A 21,596-nucleotide genomic window follows, 5' to 3' on the forward strand; every position below is an offset into this window, starting at 1 on the left:
TGCAGGACAGGTAGATATTAACATTGATTTTTATGGATATGTTCTTGACTTGATTTTGCCTGCCTTAAGTGGAATTCTTTATATAAAGGATTATTTAAAAAGGTACGGTCATGAGCGCCGTGATATAGATTTAAATGAGAACAAACATTTATTAAAATACTTTAAAAGTACAATTTACAAGGCTTAAATTAATTACATATGTCGTACCTGCATATCTTTACAGTTCTATGCATTTTTCGTTATTACTCATATATAATAATATGTAGTTATAAACATGATAAAAACATTAGAAGGTAAAATCATTTTCTCAATTCGTCGGCCATGATTTTTTTCTGACGTTTGCAAACATTTTAAAATGATATAAAATTGAAAATAATAAAATGAAATGGTTCCCAATAGTTGTTGTTTGAGATTAAAAACGAAAATGTGAGTTAAAATTTTTAAATTATATTGCTGCCAAACGTCAGACTGCCTCTCAATGATTTTACCTTGTAATATTTTTAACATGGTTATAAAAATACAAATGAAAATACTCGTTTGTTTTGTGAACTAGTCAAGTAAAACTGTTATGAATTCATGAACTTGTTATTTTTACTTATTTATTAATAAAATGTGATGGTTTTATAAAATTAATAAAATTTAATTAAAAAAATAAGTTTTTTTTTGTTATGAAATCTTCAATAAAGAGAAAGAAATTCATTCGTTTTTAAGAAATCTTGATTTCAAAAATTGCTATTTTGAAATTTAGCCTTTGATAATTTTTGTTGTTGTTGTTTGCCCAAAAAAAAGAAGGATACCGTTATACTCAGCTCAATCATCTCCATCGATTCCAACTGCATTTGTTCCGATTTTTTTCTAGTTTCAGTAACCTTCTATGGTTTTTTGTAGATTTTACAACTTGGAAGATTTTATTTATTTATTTATATATTAATATAGAAAATAAACATTTCATATAGACTATTTGGCAAAAAAATAAAATATAAATTAATAACTAATTTAGCATACTATTTAAGAGTAGTTTGAAATTAAACTTCGAAGAGAAATCGTAAGCAGAAGAGTTTAGAGCTCTGCGAATACCAAACTTTCTGGCAACACTGCTTGCAGTCTGTCATACACCACTGTTCTCCTCGTTCGTTCGGATTTCGCAGCTCAACTCGTAGAAATTGTTTTGCATTTGTGTCGGGACGGTAATTTTCTTTTGTGCTATGTTTTTAAAAAATAAAAATTTAATGCTACTTGGCAAAATATCGATAACCTAAAGTGTAACCGTGTTAATAAATGCAGCGCAGTTTAGTGCTTGTGTAATGAAGACTGGCATAGTTTCTATGAATAGAATGTCGACCTTTTCGGTGTTCGAAACAATCCTGTTCAGTGATTAGGAAGAAAGGAAAAATACCAAGTGGATAAGAAATCGAGTGTTAAAAATTTCTTATAAAATATTCTAAAAGTGTAGGATATTTTCAGTTATTTGTGTAGACCTACACTTAAATATTTGGTTGCAAGTGTATAATCGAAGCTTGTACTTACATATGTACAAATATGGGTGTGCACTAAATTTTGGTGATCGTAAAATTTGCTGTGAAATCAAAAATCGTAACGTAGAATAGCCTTCACATACTTTGGAAGTAGACGACTTTATTCTGTTGCAAATTGGCCCTATGCCACATTTTTGCTGATAGTAAAGCGTTTTTCTTAGCATATCAGCAGCAAAACGAAGATAAACATTTGCATGTAATAAATAAAACAATTTAACATCCATTGCTGCATCATTAAATTTCGAAATTCGGAAATGCTGATGGGGCCGAAATGTTTGCGTTTTTCCTTTTATTTGACATTCCTGCAATTTTGTTGTGTTTTTTATTTCGTTTGTCTTTTATTTACAGTGGTCCTTCCACATGCTGCACTCTTTTGAATTGTATATCACCTTCTTTGTTTTTCTTTGCGAACTTGCTTTATGATTTTCGTGTGGACAAAAAGTGGTGCAGCTCGTGAATCATAATTTTAAATATGTAGAATGGACATACTTGTGATTTTATAAGTAAAATATCTGCTGGTGTTTTTATTTTCATTAACTGCAATTGTAATAAAAATGCGAAATTAAGTTGAAAAGTGAATCTGATATTCCCATTCCTTAGCGAAGTAAATTATTTTTTTATTAAGGTTAATAAAATATTTCTTCTGACATCTAATTGGGTCCGAAAAAATATGCCTTTATAATTAAAAATGTACATAAATAGTAAACCTTACATTTAATCAGAGGAGAAAAATCACCATCATCCAAAAGTAATAACATACCTATCGTCACCTTAATTCACAAAATCCCTAACCAGCAATTTTTTTACTTTACAGGAGTAGCAAATAATAGAGGTTGTTCACACTTGCCTGGTTATCAGGTTATGTGGTTATATTTTTTATTCAGTTTACAACAATAAAGTACACAAATTAATTTTTAACCACATAACCTGATAACCAAGCAGGTGTTAAAAACCTCATGAAAATCTAATCATACATACGCATAGGGCATTTTAAAAAGTGGCATAACTCTTGTTTTTGGTACTAACACGTTCAAATTTTTAAGGAAGTTGTATTTTAATATATCCCACCAAAATCTGTGGAAAACGCAGTTTCCAAAAAAGTGTTCGAAACTCCATACTTATGTAATTACAAAGGCCTTATCCAACACTTTTTTTTCGAAACTGCGTTTTTCACAGATTTTGGTAGGATGTGTTAAAACACACCATCAAAAATAAAAAATTTTGAAGTGTTATTACCAAAAATACCGGAGCTACATGCCCCTTTTTAAAAAGCCCTACCTGGAGCGAGATTCTGTAAACAGTTAGCGACAATTTTCGGATCGCTATCGCACTTTTTGACGCATGATATAAATGTTTTTGCGTCAAAAAGTGCGATAGCGATTCGAAAATTTCGCTGGTTACAGAATCTCCCTATTTTGGATACTTATTTTATAACGTTTTTTGCTTCTGTAAAATAAAAAATCGTTAGTTAGGGCCTTTGTGAAATAAATTGATGATATATATGTACATATAAGCTGTTCAGTGCACAAATTGATTAACTCCAGCAACCAAAAGTTGGGAGATGCGATCAAATGTACATTATTTTTTAATATTCCATTTATATTATTAAATCAAACAAATAATGTTATAAATATTATGTACTATTTTATTTTATATAAAGTTATTATAAAGGTAATAAGTTATGACTATACTAAGTGCTTTGACACTTAAATTTAAGATTTTTTTAGAAAAAGGAGTTAATCGATGTATGCACTGATCGGCTCATATGTAAGTATATACAGTTGTCCACAAAATAATAGGAGTGCGATATTTTGACCAGTTTCGGCTATTTGTCTTTTGTTTATTTAATGTTTATTATGTTTTATAAAAGTGTAGCTGATTATACAAAAAACACTACAAACTTAAAAACTTCGCAAATTTTCATTCAAATTTCAAACCTTTTATCAGAATCTTTATAATAAATTGTGGTATGCAGCTCAGTAGCCCATTTAATTCTAGTAAATTGAGTACAACTAAAGTGCAGGTTACAAGTTGCTAAAAAATCCCGTTAATTTTTTAAAATTGTTTTGGTTGAAGGTGTTTCACGGTTTTTCCATACAATTTTCTTTTATATGGAAGACACTGTCTGCAAATAAAAAAAATGCCAAAAATCAACGAAATTTTTTAGCAGCTTGAAAATTGCACTTTATTGTACTAGGACTAAATGGGCTACAAAACTGCAAACCACTATGTTTTCTAAAGATTCTGATTAAAAAGTTTGAAATTTGGCTGAAAATTTGCGGAGTTTGTATAATTCTTGTACAAAGTTTGAAATCTGAATTTATATGCTGTTTGTTGTTTAAGTACCTAGATATTTATAAAAAAATAATAAACATAAAATTAACAAAAGACAAATAGCCAAAACTGGTCAAAATATCGCACTCCTATTATTTTGTTGACAACTGTACATATGTATGTAGATATTGAGTGTTCAGGAATGTATGTACATAAATATATGCATATGTAGAGATTGAGTGTTCATGAATCAACGCAAGCGAAAATATTAAAAATATAATTAGTGCTATAACAAAAGAAAATATATTTAATGAGATATTCCGCAATTGAAATAAAGAAAATAAAATAGCAGAATGCATTGTGATAATACGAAAACATCATCAGAAATAGAACACGTTGATTGGAGCACTGGCACCGGCTCAGGACATCACTATGCTAATGTCAGGTAAATAACACTTCCTCTAAAGAAAGCAAATATCAAATACTTTCTACTTGTGTACTATGTACATACATACATTAGGCTGATCCAAATTAACTAAGCTAACCAATTTATGGCCTTAACAAGAAGAAAATTCTCCGATTTGGAAAAATGTTTATTCCAAGTTTAAAAGGTGTTGGTGGGCATTAAAAATGTTATAACTATTTAACCGTTTGAGATAAAATTTGTTTCTTTGCATATTCTTACAGGGCATTAAATTCTCTCCATAGGCTTATAGTTTTTAAGTAATTTGCATTTAAAGTTGTAAAAAATGTATAATTAAACCTCACTTTTTGCTTTGTACACCAACTGAACTGAAATATCGGTGCTGCCACACATAACATAAAATGCCAAAATAAAAATTAACACCGAAGACGGGAAACAATAAAAACGCACATAATACGGTTTTTTTCATGATATATCAATGTATTGATTCAAACAAATGCGCTGCAGTCTAAGATCGGGCGATTAATTACACAGGTCAACAACGTTTTGTTCTAGGAAAGTGTAGGGGCATTTTCGAAGTAATTTTTTGCGTAGAATCCGAATCCGGGGTTTAAATTGCTCTATCACGTCAGGATTTTGAGATATCCTAACCTAAAAGTGCAAAAACGCTGTTTTTGCCCATTTTTGAGGTTATGTAGCTACGCAGATTTTGCTCTTCATAAAAAAGTAAACATGGTATTTTAAAGTATAAGTCTTCCTCTTTTAAATGCCGTTGAGTTTGCTTAAATATCTTTATTTTTCACTGAGATATCGCATTTTGAAGTTTCCATGTTTGTGAATTTTTCGATATTCGAAAATCCATTGAGATAACATGGAAATGGACCAGGGACCCATCTATTCGAAAAAATCGTATTTACGGTCCGATTTGCTTAAAATTTGCTACCTAGGTAGCTTTTTGCCTAGATTAGCACATAGGATGCTTTTTTTTCCGGAAAGTGGACCAGGGACCGACCTATTCGAAAAAATCGTATTTATCGTCCGATTTGCTTAAAATTTGGTGTGTAGGTAGGTTTTTGCGCAGATTACAATATAGAATATTTTTTTTCCGGGAAGTGGACCAGGGACCGATCTATTCGAAAAGATCGTAGTTATGGTCCGATTTGCTTAAAATTTGGTACGTAGTTAGCTTTTGGCCTAGATTAGACGTGTGTCAAGTTAGCACTACACATTTCGAAATTGGAAAAGTTAAATACGGCATTAATTGTAGTGTTTTTGTTGTAAATTTGTTGTAGAAAGAAAAAATTTGTAGCTCTCGTTTTTTAAGAAAAAATGGTATGTAGTGCTAACTTGACACCATACACCTAGTCGATAGAATTGAGATATCCAGTATGTTACTATGCCATTAATTGTGGCTTTAAACTTTAACCTCGTACACTCGTACAATACGAAAGTAGCTCAGCGAGATGACCTCGGACTCAACCAACGTTGGTCGCAAGTTCAAATCGCGGTGGAGGCAGTTGTGAGCTTTCAAATTTAATGAATTCAAATTATTGCGTGCAGCTTACAATATTTTTTTTTTTTTAATAAAATATGTAACAAAAATGGAATCTGTACAAGAAAAGAAAAATCGAAAAAAATATCCAAAAATCGAATCTCAAATACGTTTTCTTATAAAAGAAAAACTGTCAAAAACCGGTTAAAAACTGGTTGCAAAGTAATGCACTGGGCGACAATTGCCTCCACCAATGACATCGCCGTGTAAAACTGGTCAGTTGAAAGCATTGCTTGGATATTGAGCTAGAACTAGTAACGGCAAAGGGTCTAGTTCTACGCTAGTTCTGAGCTAGTCAGATTTTCATCAGGGAGTGTTCAAACATACCCTGCAGAAAATCAAATCTGACTAGCCTAGAACTAGACCGCCGACAGTACCAGTTCTAGCTCAATACCCAAGCAATGCTTTCAACTGTCCAGTTTTACACGGCAATGGCAATAGCTATCACACCATGTTGTCATGTGTCAATTCTGTCGACAATGGTACGTGCCGTTGTAACCTTTTCAATATCTCAATTCTGTCGACAATGGTGCATGGTGTAAAGTTAGCACTACATACTAAATTTTGTTCGAAAAAGGGTCAACTCAATTATTTCCAGAAAAACGAAAGCTACAAATTTTTTCTTTCCACAACAAATTTTAAAGTTAAAAGCTACAATTAATGGCGTAGTAACATATTGCATTTCTCAATTCTATCGACTAGGTGTATGGTGTCAAGTTAGCACTACATACCATTTTTTCTTAAAAAACGAGAGCTACACATTTTTTTCCACAACAAAAACACTACAATTAATGCCGTAGTTAACTTTTCCAAATTCGAAAAGTGTAGTGCTAACTTGACACACGTGGCTGCGTCATGTCGCTGCTAGTGTGAAAGTACTCAGAAAAATCGGGCCAGTATCGGCTGAAAACGTTTCTTGATCGTTTTTTATATGAGTTTTTGTGTTTCTTGAAAGCTGGATACTATGTTTTATTCTGTATGGAATGGCCAGAGTCTGATTCAGGAAAAGTACGTCAAATAATAATGACACGTTTCAAATTTAGCTTTCCACCAGACACACATGGACACGTTTACTGGGATTTTTTCTTTTATATGACTTTAGTTGACAAACCTTACCGTCTGCATTCGAATGGTCGCGCTATTGGAAGATCTGCCAATATAACTTTCAAAGACAAGGGTTTCCTGAAATCGTTTAGTTAAAAGCGTGAAGTACAAACGTATTTATACATATGTACATATGTCAAAATATATCTGCATGCCTTTATCTGTTTGAAGAAAACATCTCATTGTGATGCATTCAAGCAGAAATGAAGGAAATATTAACAATTTGCCATATAAATAATTATGGTTGTTTATTACTTTGCGAAGCCTGTATGTCATTCTTGTCGGCTTCAAACCTTCATTTCTTTGTTTATTGCATATTTTAGTTTGCAGATAAGATTGCGTGTGTATTTAAATATTTCTGACAATAATATCGTAGTCGGGAAGAACGCAATAAAAAAAATCATAATAAATATAGTCGAAATACCCCTTAAGCCCTAGGGGCTCTTTAATTACTAAAATTTTTGCTTAAAAAAAAATTACAGCAATTTCACTTTCAACGCTTTGTTTAATGGAAAAGCGACAATTTTTATACAAATAAAATACTTATGTACTCAGCGAGACATCACGTTGGCTGACCGAAAATACATTTGTGCGAATATTTCGGAAACCGAGAAATATTCGGTTGGCTACAGGAAAACAAAAGAAATAATTTGTCCACATAGAGAGTAGTCCGGAAGAACCAAATCTAGAATAGTGGTTCATAAAATGTCTAACTACTAAGAGTAGTTTTCATACTTAATTCGGCATTATTTTTTCACAACAAATTCACAAACAGCGTCTCAAGGCAACACTCGATTGGTTTTATAGCAGCTTCAGCAAAAATGAAAATTGCTAGTGCATAACGAGCAGATTGCGATGAAGTTTGATGTGTTCGATAATCAAATTTGAACGTTTTTCTGAAGCATTTAAAAGATCCTTTGAATAATGTCGATGCGCAGAGATGAAGAAATAAAATAAAATCTAGTTTTGAAACATTTATTTATTAAAAAGCTGTTTTTTAAACAAAATAAATAAATTTACATAATAAAACTTTTTTTTTTGTTAAATAGTCCGAAGAAGATGTATTGTTAGATATTTCGTCATTAAAGCATAGTTCGAAACCAGGATTCGGAGAAGGTTGAATGGTCTCATTGCCCTCACAATGAAAAGAGTCACAATTTTCCGGAAGTGAAGTATCTATAAGTAACTGTGGATACAAAACTATCGTGGAAATCTAACGAGGAACACAAAACCTCTAAAGAATGCGCAGCATTTTGGCAATGTAAACTGGTCTTTCGGAAAGCGGGGGGTGTGTCACCATAGGGAATCCTCTGGATTTATACCTCTATGATCAGACCCATAATTAGCTATGCGTCAGTGGTATGATGTATGGATTCTCAATCAAGGGCGTGGGAAGTCTGCTTCAAAACTTCAAAGAACTACTACCGTGTGCGGTACGAAAGATTTCTCTACAACACGTGGCGTTTCTCTTGATGCGCTGCTGCACTTACCGTCACTTTGTGTCTTCATACGTGGGGAAGCCTTAAAGACCACCTGCAGACTAAAAAGAAACGGATGTTGGTATAAGACTGAGAGGCAGATCGAATATTCACTTATTGCTCCAAAACTGAATCTGGGTCAGGATCTGAGGTCTTTATCGGAGTTAATGGGGATAAGATTAACTTTTCTCTTGACAAGTATGCTTCGGGCTTCCAGGCTGAGGTATTTGCAATCCTCAAGGATATGGACTACGTGGTGGAAAATAGGTGGAGCGGAAGGAGTTTACATGACGACCAAGCTGCACTTAACGCACTACTTACTTCCAGACTCTGAGTGCCAGTTCAATCGGGAGTACCTCCTATCATCCATAACTATAATATTTATCATATCATGAATTTCAATTTGCGTTATTGCGCATATCGAAGACAAATTTCCTTTTAATTTTGTAAATATTTTTTGTTTTACAATTAATAAATGATTATTGAGGACTAGGTATTGCAATGAAACTACCTTCTTTTTTGTATTATGGTAATCTCTAAAATTACAAAAAAGGCAGAGTCTTACATTTTATATATATGGGAATTCTCATTAGTAATTCGACAGTGCATTAGACGGAAGCTGACCAGCGCCTGTCCAAAATCGAGATTTATTTCCGGCCGGGAACCTGTCCTTATACATAGTATCTATATATTTACATATTTATGCATGTATGTATATATGTATGTATGTATCACCAAAATTGATTGTGCATCTTTGACAAAGTGAAGTGAACTAGTAATTCAATTAGACGTTGCCTATTTAATATTAATGCTGTCTGGTCAATACACGCTAATTAGTTTTTCACTCTTTGCATAATAATGCAATTACTTATTGTAAATAATTTAATTTTTCTACTCTTTATTGTAATTTAAAAATATGTTATGTAATAAAACTACATATTAAAATAGGAAATCCTAGCCAGTTCTCAATTCCCAGACCTAGAGGCTCGGTTGTATTCGTGACTAAACTACGAAAATTGCGTCGAAAAACAAAAAGGGGTAAAACCCTCCTCACACATTGGCCAAGAATATGGATCCTAATCACTTACCTTTTCTTAACTAAAGGTAAAAAAGTGTTACAATATTGCTATTGCACAATTGAAATGTTCATTTACATGAATGTAAGGGTGTAAAATATTAATTACCTATGATTGGCCTGTTGATCAACTTTTAAATAGCCAATTGATAACAATTAACAGCTGACTTTTGCGCGTCTGTCAAGTTAGAACTACACTTTTCGAAATTGGAAAAGCTAACTATGGCATTAATTGTAGTGTTTTTTTTTTGTAAATTTTGTTGTGGAAAGAAAAAATTTGTAGCTCTCAATTTTTAAAAAATATGGTATGTAGTGCTAACTTGACACCGATAGAATAGGAGATATTGAAAATGTTAAAACGGCATTAATTGCAGCTTTTTTGTTATAAATTTGTGTTGCTACAATTTTTTTCCTTTCACAACAAATTTTAAAGTCAAAAGCTACAATTAACGGCATAGTAACATATTGGATATCTCAATTCTATCGCCTAGGTATACTTATGGTGTCAAGTTAACACTGCATACCATAATTAAAAAAAAGGAGAGCTACAAATTTTTTCTTTCCGCAACAAATTTACAACAAAAACACTACAATTAATGCCGTAGTTAACTTTTCCAGTTTCGAAAAGTGTAGTGCTATCTTGACAGACGTCAAAAAATTTTTCATGAAAACACACATGTACTTTAAATTGTAGCCTAGTGTAGGTACATATATAAAACAAATTCGGATTTATAATAATAGTAAGGATGTATGTACATATATCTCTTATATGCTTGTTAAAACTTTAAGGTCCTTAAAAAAATCAGACAAAAATAGTTAAATTTTGTAGCACGGTGTTATATTTGCTGTGATGCAAACTATCAATAAGCGAATATTCTTAACTGCGACGAATTGTGCTGAAATGCAGAATAATCAGGCCTACAATATTGTGTTTGCCCTTTTGATCTATTGTTGATTAGCTTTGCGAAATAAATATTTACATATTTGCTTGTAAATATTTAGTATTCATTTAATTTTTTATGTGCCATCAGCAGAGCCTACTTTTTTTAAACCATGTTGTATCAACCCCTCTTTCTTATACATACATACATACATAGGTTTACAATGCGGTCCAAGGACACGTACATACATATGTGGAGGGTAAGAGTTTCAAAAAATTCCCTGTCCACTTGAATTTACTCATATCGCGATTTTAAATTGCTTTTACATACACACATACTTACGTAGTATTTATGTATTTAAAGGCGTAGGCCTCGTTATAATTATTTTCACTTATAATTTGAGTGTGTTCGTTATGTTATTTCATATGCCATCAAAATGGCTTAAGATGAGATAAGATTTCAATTTTATATTTTTAGAAGAAAACTTTTATTGTAAACTAACAGTAAGTATGCATTTTAAACCTGAAAAAGAAAGTATTTCTCTGTTCTCAACCAATATTTGTGTTCCCTTCTCTACTTCATAGAGAAAATACACCAGCACAGATACTTGAATAAAAATAGGACGCCAAGCAGGGTTGCCACTTTGGTAAATTGTTACCAAAATTGGTAGAAAAAATTTGGATTGGTAAAAAGGTAAATTTTTTCCATTTTGGTAGATTTTTGATGAACTTTCCGTCCGTGATTAACTTTTCGTAGTTATCTTTAAATATATTATAAATTTCTTTACATTCTTCTTATATAATTAAATACGTGTAAATGTATCTCGATATAAGGCGAACATATCGTGCTCCATTCAAAACTAATTTTACTGGAATCCCGAGGAGCTTTTGATTGCCTAAATATTTTAAATGATTATTTAAATATAAAGAAAAAATTGACAGGTATGTAATTACGCGCTATGATTGTTCGCAAAAAAAATTAAATCAACGCCATTTTTTATCAACGGAAATTTTAAGCAGCACATTGTTTGCTATACTCAAATAGTATTTGCTTTAAAACTCCATACCTTAAATTGTTCTAAAAATTCAGAGTAAAAAATTCGAAATTTAGACGAACATTTTTTTAATTTTTCTATATGTTGTATATAGTTTGAATCCTCGATTTTTATGGATTTAGTTAAAGCAATAAAACAATTTTACTCGAAAAATATTGCGAATATTAAAAAATTCACTTTTTTTGAGTCACTGTATTTGTCTATAACAACTCGAGTTGAAATTTTTCAAGTAATGAAGTTTCATTGTTGCCTTTAGTTTCATCACTTCCGCTTTTGGGTGAAGGAAACTGAGAATATGCCAATAATATGACTCAAATAGATAACTAGTTAAATAAAAAGTTCTTAAAGGCAATTTTAATTCTTATTGAAATAACAAAAAAAAAATTAAAAAAACTATAGCTTTAATTAAATTAGATTAGAAAATAACAAAACTGTAGTTTTTATTAAAATAATTATAAAAAAGTTATTGGTAGATATTTCCCAGATTTGGTAGATCTTTTTCAAGTGGATGGTAAATATTTTTTTTCGTCAGTGGCAAACCTGATGCCAAGCCCATAGCTCAATTGAGATCGTTAGCTCTTTCAAACACGAAAAGAGAAAGGGTAAATCAAAATGCGCCATTTTTTTGATAGACACGAAAACACCATAAGATTAGCTTGATTCTTTTTCGACTCAGGCCGGGTGTTTCATTTGAAAGGCAATCAAGTATTTTATAGATACATACTTTGTTTTAAAGTCAGATCACATTTCTGGTGTTATCAGTAATGTATAATGAACATTACACAAGTATGTATTCTCAATTTTCTGTATTCAACCAACCATTACTGTGCAATGTGCAATAGCGGTAGCTAATGCCAGAGTTTGATTCTGGTAATTTATTAAGCTTTCGTTTACGTTTGCATGTCTGTTTGAATTAATTTTATTTATATTCAATGATCACTAAAATTAGCAGTTTTTGTTATCGCCATATGAGTAATAGGGACACTCATTTAAAGTGATAAGCTACTGATATACGTATGTACATATGTATGTGTGATGGCTAAGGAAAAAATGCAATTCTACTGTACGTACAGTATTGGCCAATACAATAGCACCCCCATTTCAAAGTGATATTGTTTGCCCCTCAAGTTCATTTATTTATTTTTAGAAACTTTTAATTAAAATACATTTCATTCTCTAACAAAACTCATATAAACCCAATTTTAAAACTTAAAATAAAACAAAAATACAAAATAATGCAACAAATTTTCATTCAAAATTTCAAACTTTTTTCTCAAAAGTGCTAGAATTTTTCTGAGTACACAGTTTCATAGTCCATTCAATTTTAGTCTAATAATGTGCAAGTTTCAAGTGGCTAAAAATTACCGTTGATTTTTTAGAATTTTTTTCGCCGGAGGTGTTGCGGGTTTCTTCCATATAAAAATATAATATATATAATTTTGTTTATTCGTTATATGGAAGCAAGTGCGACAAATAAATCTGTGTACTTAGAAAAACTCTAGCACTTCTGAGAAAAAAGTTTGAAATTTGGATGAAAATTTTTTGCATTATTTTGTAGTCTTTTAAAAAGTTTTTAAACTTGGGTTTATATGAGTTTTGTTAGAGAATGAACTGTATTTTAATTAAAAATTCTTAAATTCTTAAAAATAAATAATTAAACATAAGTGGCAAACAATATCACTTTCAAAGGGGGTGCTATACTAGCTGATGGCCGCATCCGCACCCCCAATGGTTTTTGTGAGAAGCTTTTTATAGCACATGTACATATATATACTCGGCCATAAACCATTGACTGTCGAGGGGCGACCGCTCTTAGGAAAAAATTTCTATAATTTATACCTTAAACAACTTTGTACGGCGGCCGGTAAACAGCCTGCGAAAGAAAAGTTTGTAAAACTTTAAATTAATTTTTGAAATTGGCCTATAATACGGGTGCCATGTAATAAGGTCAAAAGAAATAACGTCAATTGGCACCATTTCTCATCGTGATGGGTAAAAACAAAGTCCATTGACGTTATTTCTCTTTCAAACGCACGTGTTAATTGACATTATTACACATCACGATGAGCAAAAGTGTCGGTTGTCGTTCTTTGCGCTGACCTTATCATACGTCACCATAATAAGATTTTATGCAAGTTTTTGATATTTTTGAAAGATGGTAAATCTCAAGCCGAAGGAAATTTCGCGGACTACAGAACTCGCTGATCCACACATTTTTGCGAACTTCTCGGAAACCAATGAAGTATGCACCTAAATAAATTTTGGTGACGCAAATTTTGTGTGTAAAGTTGTCAAAAACCTAAAATTTAAACTGATTGGATATATTCAAACGTCATTGCATATTTCACACTGAAAAACTAGCAGTATGCGTTCACCCAGTTCGCGGAAATTTAAAACTTTCTGACATAATCCACCAATAAATTTCCAAATAGTGTAAAGTGGCCAGTACACATTCGCTTGCCTATAACTTTGATACCAAAGGAATTATTAAACTCGTTTGGTGTGTACACATCATAATTCTCGACAGAAAGTTTGTCATTGCTTCTTGTGTAACCTAGCAGAAAATTAGTAACTGCTTCTTGTGTGTACAAATGAAAATTTCTCGATTAGTTCAGGGCTATTTCAGGCCGTCGTTTAAGACTCTTACTGGACTAGTTCTAGATGATTTTAGGACCGTTTCGGGAACTGTTCACGACTATTTCGGGACTTGTTCTATATCATTTTCACAACTATTTAAGGACCATTTTTGGCCTATTTCGATCGAGATCATTCTGGAACAAGTTCAGGAGCATATCGGTATTAGTTCAGGACCATTTTGGGACTAGTGCGGAATAATTTTGGGACTAATAAGAAACCATTCCGAGATCGTTCCAAGACTTGTTCGAGATCTTTTCCTTATTTCAGGACCATTTCGAGCCTAGTCGGCCACTATTTCAGGACAGTTTAAGGATTAAGGATAATTCAGATCCACTACACGATAGCTCACGACTATTTCAGTACCATTTCGGTACAAGCTTAGAACCATTTCAGGACTAGTTTGGGACCGTTTTGATACGCTTAAGGTACTACGGTCTCGCCGTTTCAAGACTGGTTCAAGATTCTTTCTTGACATATTCATGAATTTTTTAAAACCACTTCAGGACTACTGGCTATGAAAAAGTCGTGTACTTGTGCCGATAAAATTAATCAAATGAAAATAAATTAATGTTAATTTATTCTTTTATAATTTCTAACCTAACCTATTTATCGCCTAATGCTTTATCAATGCGTACACTGATGTTTACACATCGAATTTCCCGATGCCATTTTTTTACAGAAATGCAGAAGTGACCATGTCCAATCATATCACATAAAAAACAGTTTTTTTCTGTTTTTAATAGACAATTGATTGATATTATAAAAAAATGCGTACGACTGTAACGTTTCCGGTCAGATAATCGACTATATGTATGCCAGGCTGAAGCCGATTTTTTGTTGCTTCAAATTCAATTTCATAAATTCTGACTAGCATAAAAATTATGTCTGGTCATTATAATCCGAATATATACTTGGTACGTTGGACGCATAGTATGTATATGTATATGTATGCATGCATTGGTTTTTTCTTAGGTTCTGTAAAAAGTATTTATATTCTAGATGTTAAAGTTGCAATTAGCATCACACAATTGTATCTAAATATGTATATAGATACATACATACGTATGTCAGTCGCATAAATAAAACATGTAAATACTTATATATTTATGCATATACAATAAACACAAATATGGGTTTGACTTCGTTTATCACTTAAGTCAGCGTAAACACGCTAAAGTGTGTATGAATAAGGCAAACAGGAAAAAATATGTCGAAGAAAACAGCTGCTCTATGCGCATACATAGATGTAATTTAATATATCTAAGCATATACATATGCATTTGCATATGTACTATATACATACACTCTAGAGGGCTGCATGAATTCATTCAAAACGGTCTAAGTATGAATTATTCATTTACAAAACGAATGAATGATTTTGGCTTCACATTTTTTTGAGTTGGAGCGAATACCTGTTCTGATATATGTGTCGAGATTACAATATTCAAACAAAGTAAATATTAATTTAATTGAAATAAATGACAATTTTTTGTAAGAATATCCAAAAAATAGTTTTTCTGTGCACATATGTACAAACATATATATGTATGTATGTATGTATTGCTGCGCTCCTATTACAATACGAACAAATTTGTTTGTAGAAAAAACATTTACCGAAATGAGTTTATGATTTGAATGTTTTCCATTCATTCATTCACATTCTTCCATTTGAAGGTAGAAAATTTAAAACAAAATGGCTGCATTTCTTTATTCATTCTGAACGTTTGGAATAAACTTTTTTGTTTACTTATTCTTTAGAACGTTCCTGATGATATGTCAACGTATATTTCAAACGCATTCTGTTTATTCCGGCTGTGAAATGGGATTATCCGGAATGTATAAAGAAACGCAGCCAATGTATATTCATAACTTACAAAATTCCAAACGCTGGGTGTTTTGTATGCGAAGTAAAATATTCAAATCTACTGTACTCTGTTTGGATAGAATGAATTCATGCAGCCCTCTAATACATACATACATATGTATATATATAGATAGATCTATATGACGTTAAGTATGTAGCACTTAAATTTTTTTTAATAACTTGCTATTTGTTGGTGTGCTGTCAACATGTTTGCAATTTGAAAACGAACGTGCGGTAAGCACTCTCACGCAATTAAACAAGTACATACGATTTCTTCCCACTTACCCATAAATATTGTATACGCAAGTACATATGCATGTAAGTATGTACTTGGTGCTTTGATTGCTCGCTCATTGATTGTCATTTACAAAAGTGTCACGTTTTTCGCTTAGTATTAGCTATATGAGCCAGCAATGCAAAGGAGTTTCGTTTATTCGTTTTTTTTTTTTCAGTCTCAACTCATTCACCATATTTTCTTTATCATTATTTCCAACAACCATAAATAAAGTGTATGGTCTAAACTTATGTAGAACGTAAATATAAATATTTGCGGCATTAAGAATTCACTCAGTGTGTTAAATACACAATTTGTATTTGCCTCAGGTGGGAAAGCGATTGTAAATAACTATGCAAAATCTTATTACTTGCTTACATTTGCGGTCATATCAATAGCAACTCCATTTCAAAGTGATATTAATAATATAAATACATATATATATATGTCACATAAACCCTTAAGAAAAAAATATGAATTAATTTTTTGCGGGATTTTGATAAATAACTAACTTCTAATTATCTATGACAAAACTAGCTTTAAATTAGTTGTAAAGTCGTGCAGCAGTCATGCAGACGTTATCGGGAGTTTGTTTCCTTTACAAGCTTCCCATTAAATATCCTTCTACAGAAAATACTTCCAATACACTTTTTTCTGCACTTCGTAGATTATTTTTCGAATTCAGGACATACAAAACAAAGATGGAAATTTTACATTATTATTTTAATGTTATGTCTCATGGAATTCAAATGTGGGACCACCTACAAAAGAAAATGTAACCAAATATGCAAATATGTAATGTCAAATTAAAAAAATATTTGAAAATATAAAAAATTGAAAAAAAAATCTTTTTTTATTGATAGTTCATGTCCAAAAGTAGTTAACTACAAGTTAGTTGACATATAATACAGAGGAAACGAGGGATCACTATTTTGCGGTCATTGCCCTGAAAAGGTAGTTACCCTGCAGGGAGTGACGTTAGCTTATACCTAACTTTAGTCTGTTTACGCGAACACTAGTGCTAACTATTAACTGTGTATTTTGTTCGAAAAAAGCTAACTACTTTTGTGGGGCGATGGCCGCCCTGGATACCTCTACATTACATGTCAACTAACTTGTAACTAACTACTTTTGGACTTAAAATATCAATAAGAAAAACAAAATATATTTTTGTTTTTTTACTTTTTTATTTACTTATTTCTTTACTTTATTTTATTACATTTCATATTTGTTTACATATTCTGCTCTGGGTGGCCCCATATTCGAACACTGTCAGACATAACTTCAAAATGATAGTATAAAATTTCGATCTTCCTTTTATTTGTCCTGAATATGAAAAAGAATCTGCGAAGTTCAGAAAAAAAGTGTATTGAAAGTAATTTTTGTATGAGGATATTTAATAGAAACTTGTAAAGAAAACCAACTCCCGATTGCGTCTGCATGACTCCTGCACGACTTTACAATTCACTTTAAGTTGGTTTTGTCATAGCTAATTAAAAGTGAGGTATTAATCGAAATCTCGCCAAAAAGCTAACTATAAGTTGGTTAGTTTTAACAATTGATAATTTTTCACTGCAGGGTAGTTACGGCCAAAGTAAATAGTTAATAAATATTTACTACTAGTCAACTGCTAGTTAGTTAATAGTTAGCTGCAAACTAGTCACATTTCCTGCAGGAAAACTACAAATTTTTCCTCGGAAGTGCTAGATTTTTTTTTGAGTATGCGGTGTTATATCCCATTCAATTTTAGTTTGATAATGTGCAAGTTTCAAGTGGCTAAAAACACTGGTTTACAGCAAAAATGTTCTGTGGATGCCACTATCCAATTCCCATGTAGAATTGCTCGGTAATGCCGAAAATCGAGTTAATTTTTTTACCGTTATTCAGCTTAAAGCAAAAGTTGGTTCCTTTTAATTACGTATATCTTACGAACCAATTTACAAATCTTAATTAAAATACGGCAAATGAAATTCTCCATAAACCGTATATACATCACTTTCCGATGATAGGGCTTATAGTTTCTGACAAATTAATTAATCACTCCAGCTTTTTTTTTTATTTTTTAATGAAAAAATAAAAAAAATCAAACTTTAACAGAAAAAAAATTAAAAAAAAAAACAGGTTCTGTGCCAAATTTTTGCATTTGTACTAAAGCCTGTTCTGTTACAAAAAAAAACAAAAATCAAGTTACTGATGAAGAAAATCGATGGATAAATACGAAATAATGAGTGGTCAAATAAAAATGCGCAAGATTATTGGTCTGAAAATTGAGCACGAAATAATGTTATCATACGCCGCGTACACCTAAGTAACACGCTTTTCTGCTCATATTTCATACAAAAACTCTTTGCGCATTTTGCGGTAATAGGTTAATTTTCGCTGTCTCGATATTAACACGCGTTATGTTGTCGCTGTATAGTTTTTGCCTGCAGGTAGGTAAAAGTCGGTGATTTTTTCCCTGGAAGTACTTTGTGGTGTGTTCGGAGTGTCCATGCCTGTTGTTTTGTTGTAATTTTTCTTTTTCTCGTAAATTAATTTTAAGGGTACGAATATAACATCCGATGCGGTATTGGTTTGTTCGTTTATTATTTTGCCGTCGAAGGTTTTTACTTTAAATATTTATATGATTTTATAAAATAAGTAATGGTAAAATAATAAAGCAATAATAATAAAGAAAAAAGCCTAGTAAGTTTCTAATAAAAATATTAAATTATCTCCTCAGACTCATGAAATTTAAGATATTTAAAGCAAATTAAATAAAAAAATACACTAATACGGTTATTCCAGCGCCGCGTCAAGAATTTTTTCTGATGATATTTCCCACTGTGCGCCAATGAGAATGAGATAATGAATTAACCTGTGTGAAGCGGCCTTAGTTTGGTGCTCTAAAGCATAACCATAATCAAATTGAAATGGGGTTTGACAAGCGGTTTATTAGTTATCTTTTCAGACAAGCGGCCATCAGGGACCTCTCCGATTTGTAGGATGATTACCTTCATTACTTAAAATCATCAATTAGTGTTTTGACACTCTTCAATACTTGACAGCAAGCTACAAGGTAACTTAATGTTGAGTACCGGAGCACTGGCTTAGATGGGCCAGGCATTTTGGTTATCCGTTCGTTAGAAAGGGCATCAATCTTCTAAACATACAAGCCTAGCTGCCATCAGGGTTTTTCCAACTTGTTTTTTATATTCACAATACAATAAGAATTATATATTTTGATCAGTTTTGACTTCACATATTTTTGTTTATTTAATTTTTATACATTTTTTAATGGAAACTAGTTTGCCCTCACCCGCTTCGCCGAGTGTACGAAATTTCTGCGTAAGTGTAATTTATTTCAATAAAGCGCAACATATTTAAACTAAGCCAAAAACAAAGGAGATTAGTCCTTAGTTAGGAGTTGTTTTAATTTAATTTTATTTATTTTTTCAAATTAAACAGTCTTAAACCTCTTGTGTTGCCACGCATATTATGATTTAATTCATATTGAGCTTGGCTTTTTAAACAGTTGGCAACCCTCATACTTCTGGTTAAGAAATGAGGCTTTTTCAAAATCCTTTTTATTGATACGTATGTATATTGTAATAAATAACTTATCTTATTAAATAATTTGAATGTTGAATGTTTTAAACAGGTGGCAATCCCCTTCATATACCTCAAGTATATTCCAAATGGCAATCTTCTTCAAAATATTTTCGTATGTATGTATATACATATGTATATGCATATGGGCAAATCTAAAAAACGGGTAACTTTGGTGTTAATTAGATTTATTTTCACTGTTGGAAACTATATCAAGCTGGTTGCTTTTGGATATAATTCATTGACGTATACTTGAAGCCTCAAAAAATTTGGATCAATTTGCTGCATAACTTTTAAATTATAGGTGTTTCAGTTAAAAAAAATAATGAAAACAAGTGAATTTTTTATGTAATATTTAAGAGGGGCAAACTTCATTATGTCATAACTTTTGAAGCACACCATACTCTGATTTGAAATTTAATGGGCATTTAGCACTGTATACTTCATATGTAGTTGGTAAGAAAAATGTGCATCAAAAAATAACGAAATGGCAAGTAACTCAAAGTCTGTTACTCCACATTTCACAATTTTCCCCCGATTTAGTACTTTTAATTATGCTCCTTCTTGTATTTTACTAAAATTTTGCACACGCTTGTATTTTAATATTTCCTTCACTATCTCATAAAATCATCGGTTCACTCTAAAATCTAGCTCCCATACAACTGATTGTCCAGAGACGTTGTTTTGCGTTATAACTCCTCCAATTAAACAGGTAAATTTTAGTATAGGTTAACTTTAACATATAGCACGCATACAATTTATTATTCAGATATGAAGTTAGAGTTATAGCGCAAAAACACATATCTGAGTAATCAATTTTATTGGAGCTATACGTTAAAGTGCACGCATTTGGATAATTTTAAGGAATAATTAAGCTAATATTAAAAAACCGTTATGTGCAAAATTTTAGTAAAATAACTTCAAAACTGAGGGAGTCTTTTATAAAATAGTTAAAATTTAATCAAATTTTCAAATACCGTTATCTCGAAAACCGGAGCCAATCTGGTAAAACGGGGATGCCATTGAATTTAGAACGTTTCAATTAAGTGACTGCAACTCTCAAAATCTTTGCTCAAAATTTACAACTTGAACAACGTAATTTGAACCCAGCTTATTCTTTTGTTTTCTATTTGATGTTTATTCCTCGTCTAACTTTTGAAGCACTTTATGTAAATCAATTACACTTATATTAATCGATTTATTAAGATAATACGAATAATATGATATATAAAACATAGGTGTGCTCACAAATTTAAAAATAAAATTTTTTTGGAGTGTACCTATATTTTAGATTTTCCCATATATATAGTATATATATATATTTTACGCATATATGCGTGCACCAATCTATTAATATCGTTGAATTATTTTAACTAGTGTTCGCCCAGCGGTTGAAATTCAACCGCTAAAATTAAGGATAGTTTATGTGAGTTGAATTGAGCTGAAATAAAATTTGTTGGAATGGGTTAAGTGGAGGGGAGTTTAGCTTAGTACTTAGCATAACATAACATAGAATAGCATTAGATTCAATAACATAACATATGTAGCATAACACATCACAATATAACATCGCACATTCTTCAGTTGTATTTCCTTTTTATCCCTATCACTATCTTCCTCTCTATCTTTGTCTCTATCGCTTTTAATGTTTATGGTTATGTTTATCTACACCTTCATGTTCATGTTCATGTTCATGTTCAAGTTCATGTTCATGTTCATTTTCATGTTCATGTTCATGTTCATGTTCATGTTCATGTTCATGTTCATTTTCATGTTCATGTTCATGTCATGTTCATGTTCATGTACATATTCATCTTCATCTTCATCTTCATCTTCATCTTCATCTTCATCTTCAT

General features: G+C 31.6%; 1 protein-coding gene across 10 annotated transcripts in view; it reads left to right on the top strand.

The window, feature by feature from the left end:
- The first annotated feature begins 1,115 nt into the window (after positions 1-1,115).
- The window catches only part of LOC118745926 (E3 ubiquitin-protein ligase MARCHF8-like), a 25,388-nt gene continuing 4,907 nt past the window's right edge, over positions 1,116-21,596 (top strand). The window contains exons 1-3 of one of the 10 annotated variants that reach the window (XM_036479580.1): positions 1,129-1,187; positions 2,258-2,283; positions 4,042-4,254. In XM_036479580.1, the coding sequence (XP_036335473.1) occupies positions 4,163-4,254 (92 nt within the window). In that variant the 5' untranslated portion in view covers positions 1,129-1,187; positions 2,258-2,283; positions 4,042-4,162. The other 9 variants (XM_036479581.1, XM_036479582.1, XM_036479583.1 and 6 more) reach the window with 9 other exon arrangements.

Source organism: Rhagoletis pomonella, unplaced genomic scaffold (genome assembly GCF_013731165.1).
Source record: "Rhagoletis pomonella isolate Grant_MI unplaced genomic scaffold, Rhpom_1.0 Rhpom_scaffold_00010, whole genome shotgun sequence".
Classification (NCBI taxonomy): Eukaryota; Metazoa; Arthropoda; class Insecta; order Diptera; family Tephritidae; genus Rhagoletis; species Rhagoletis pomonella.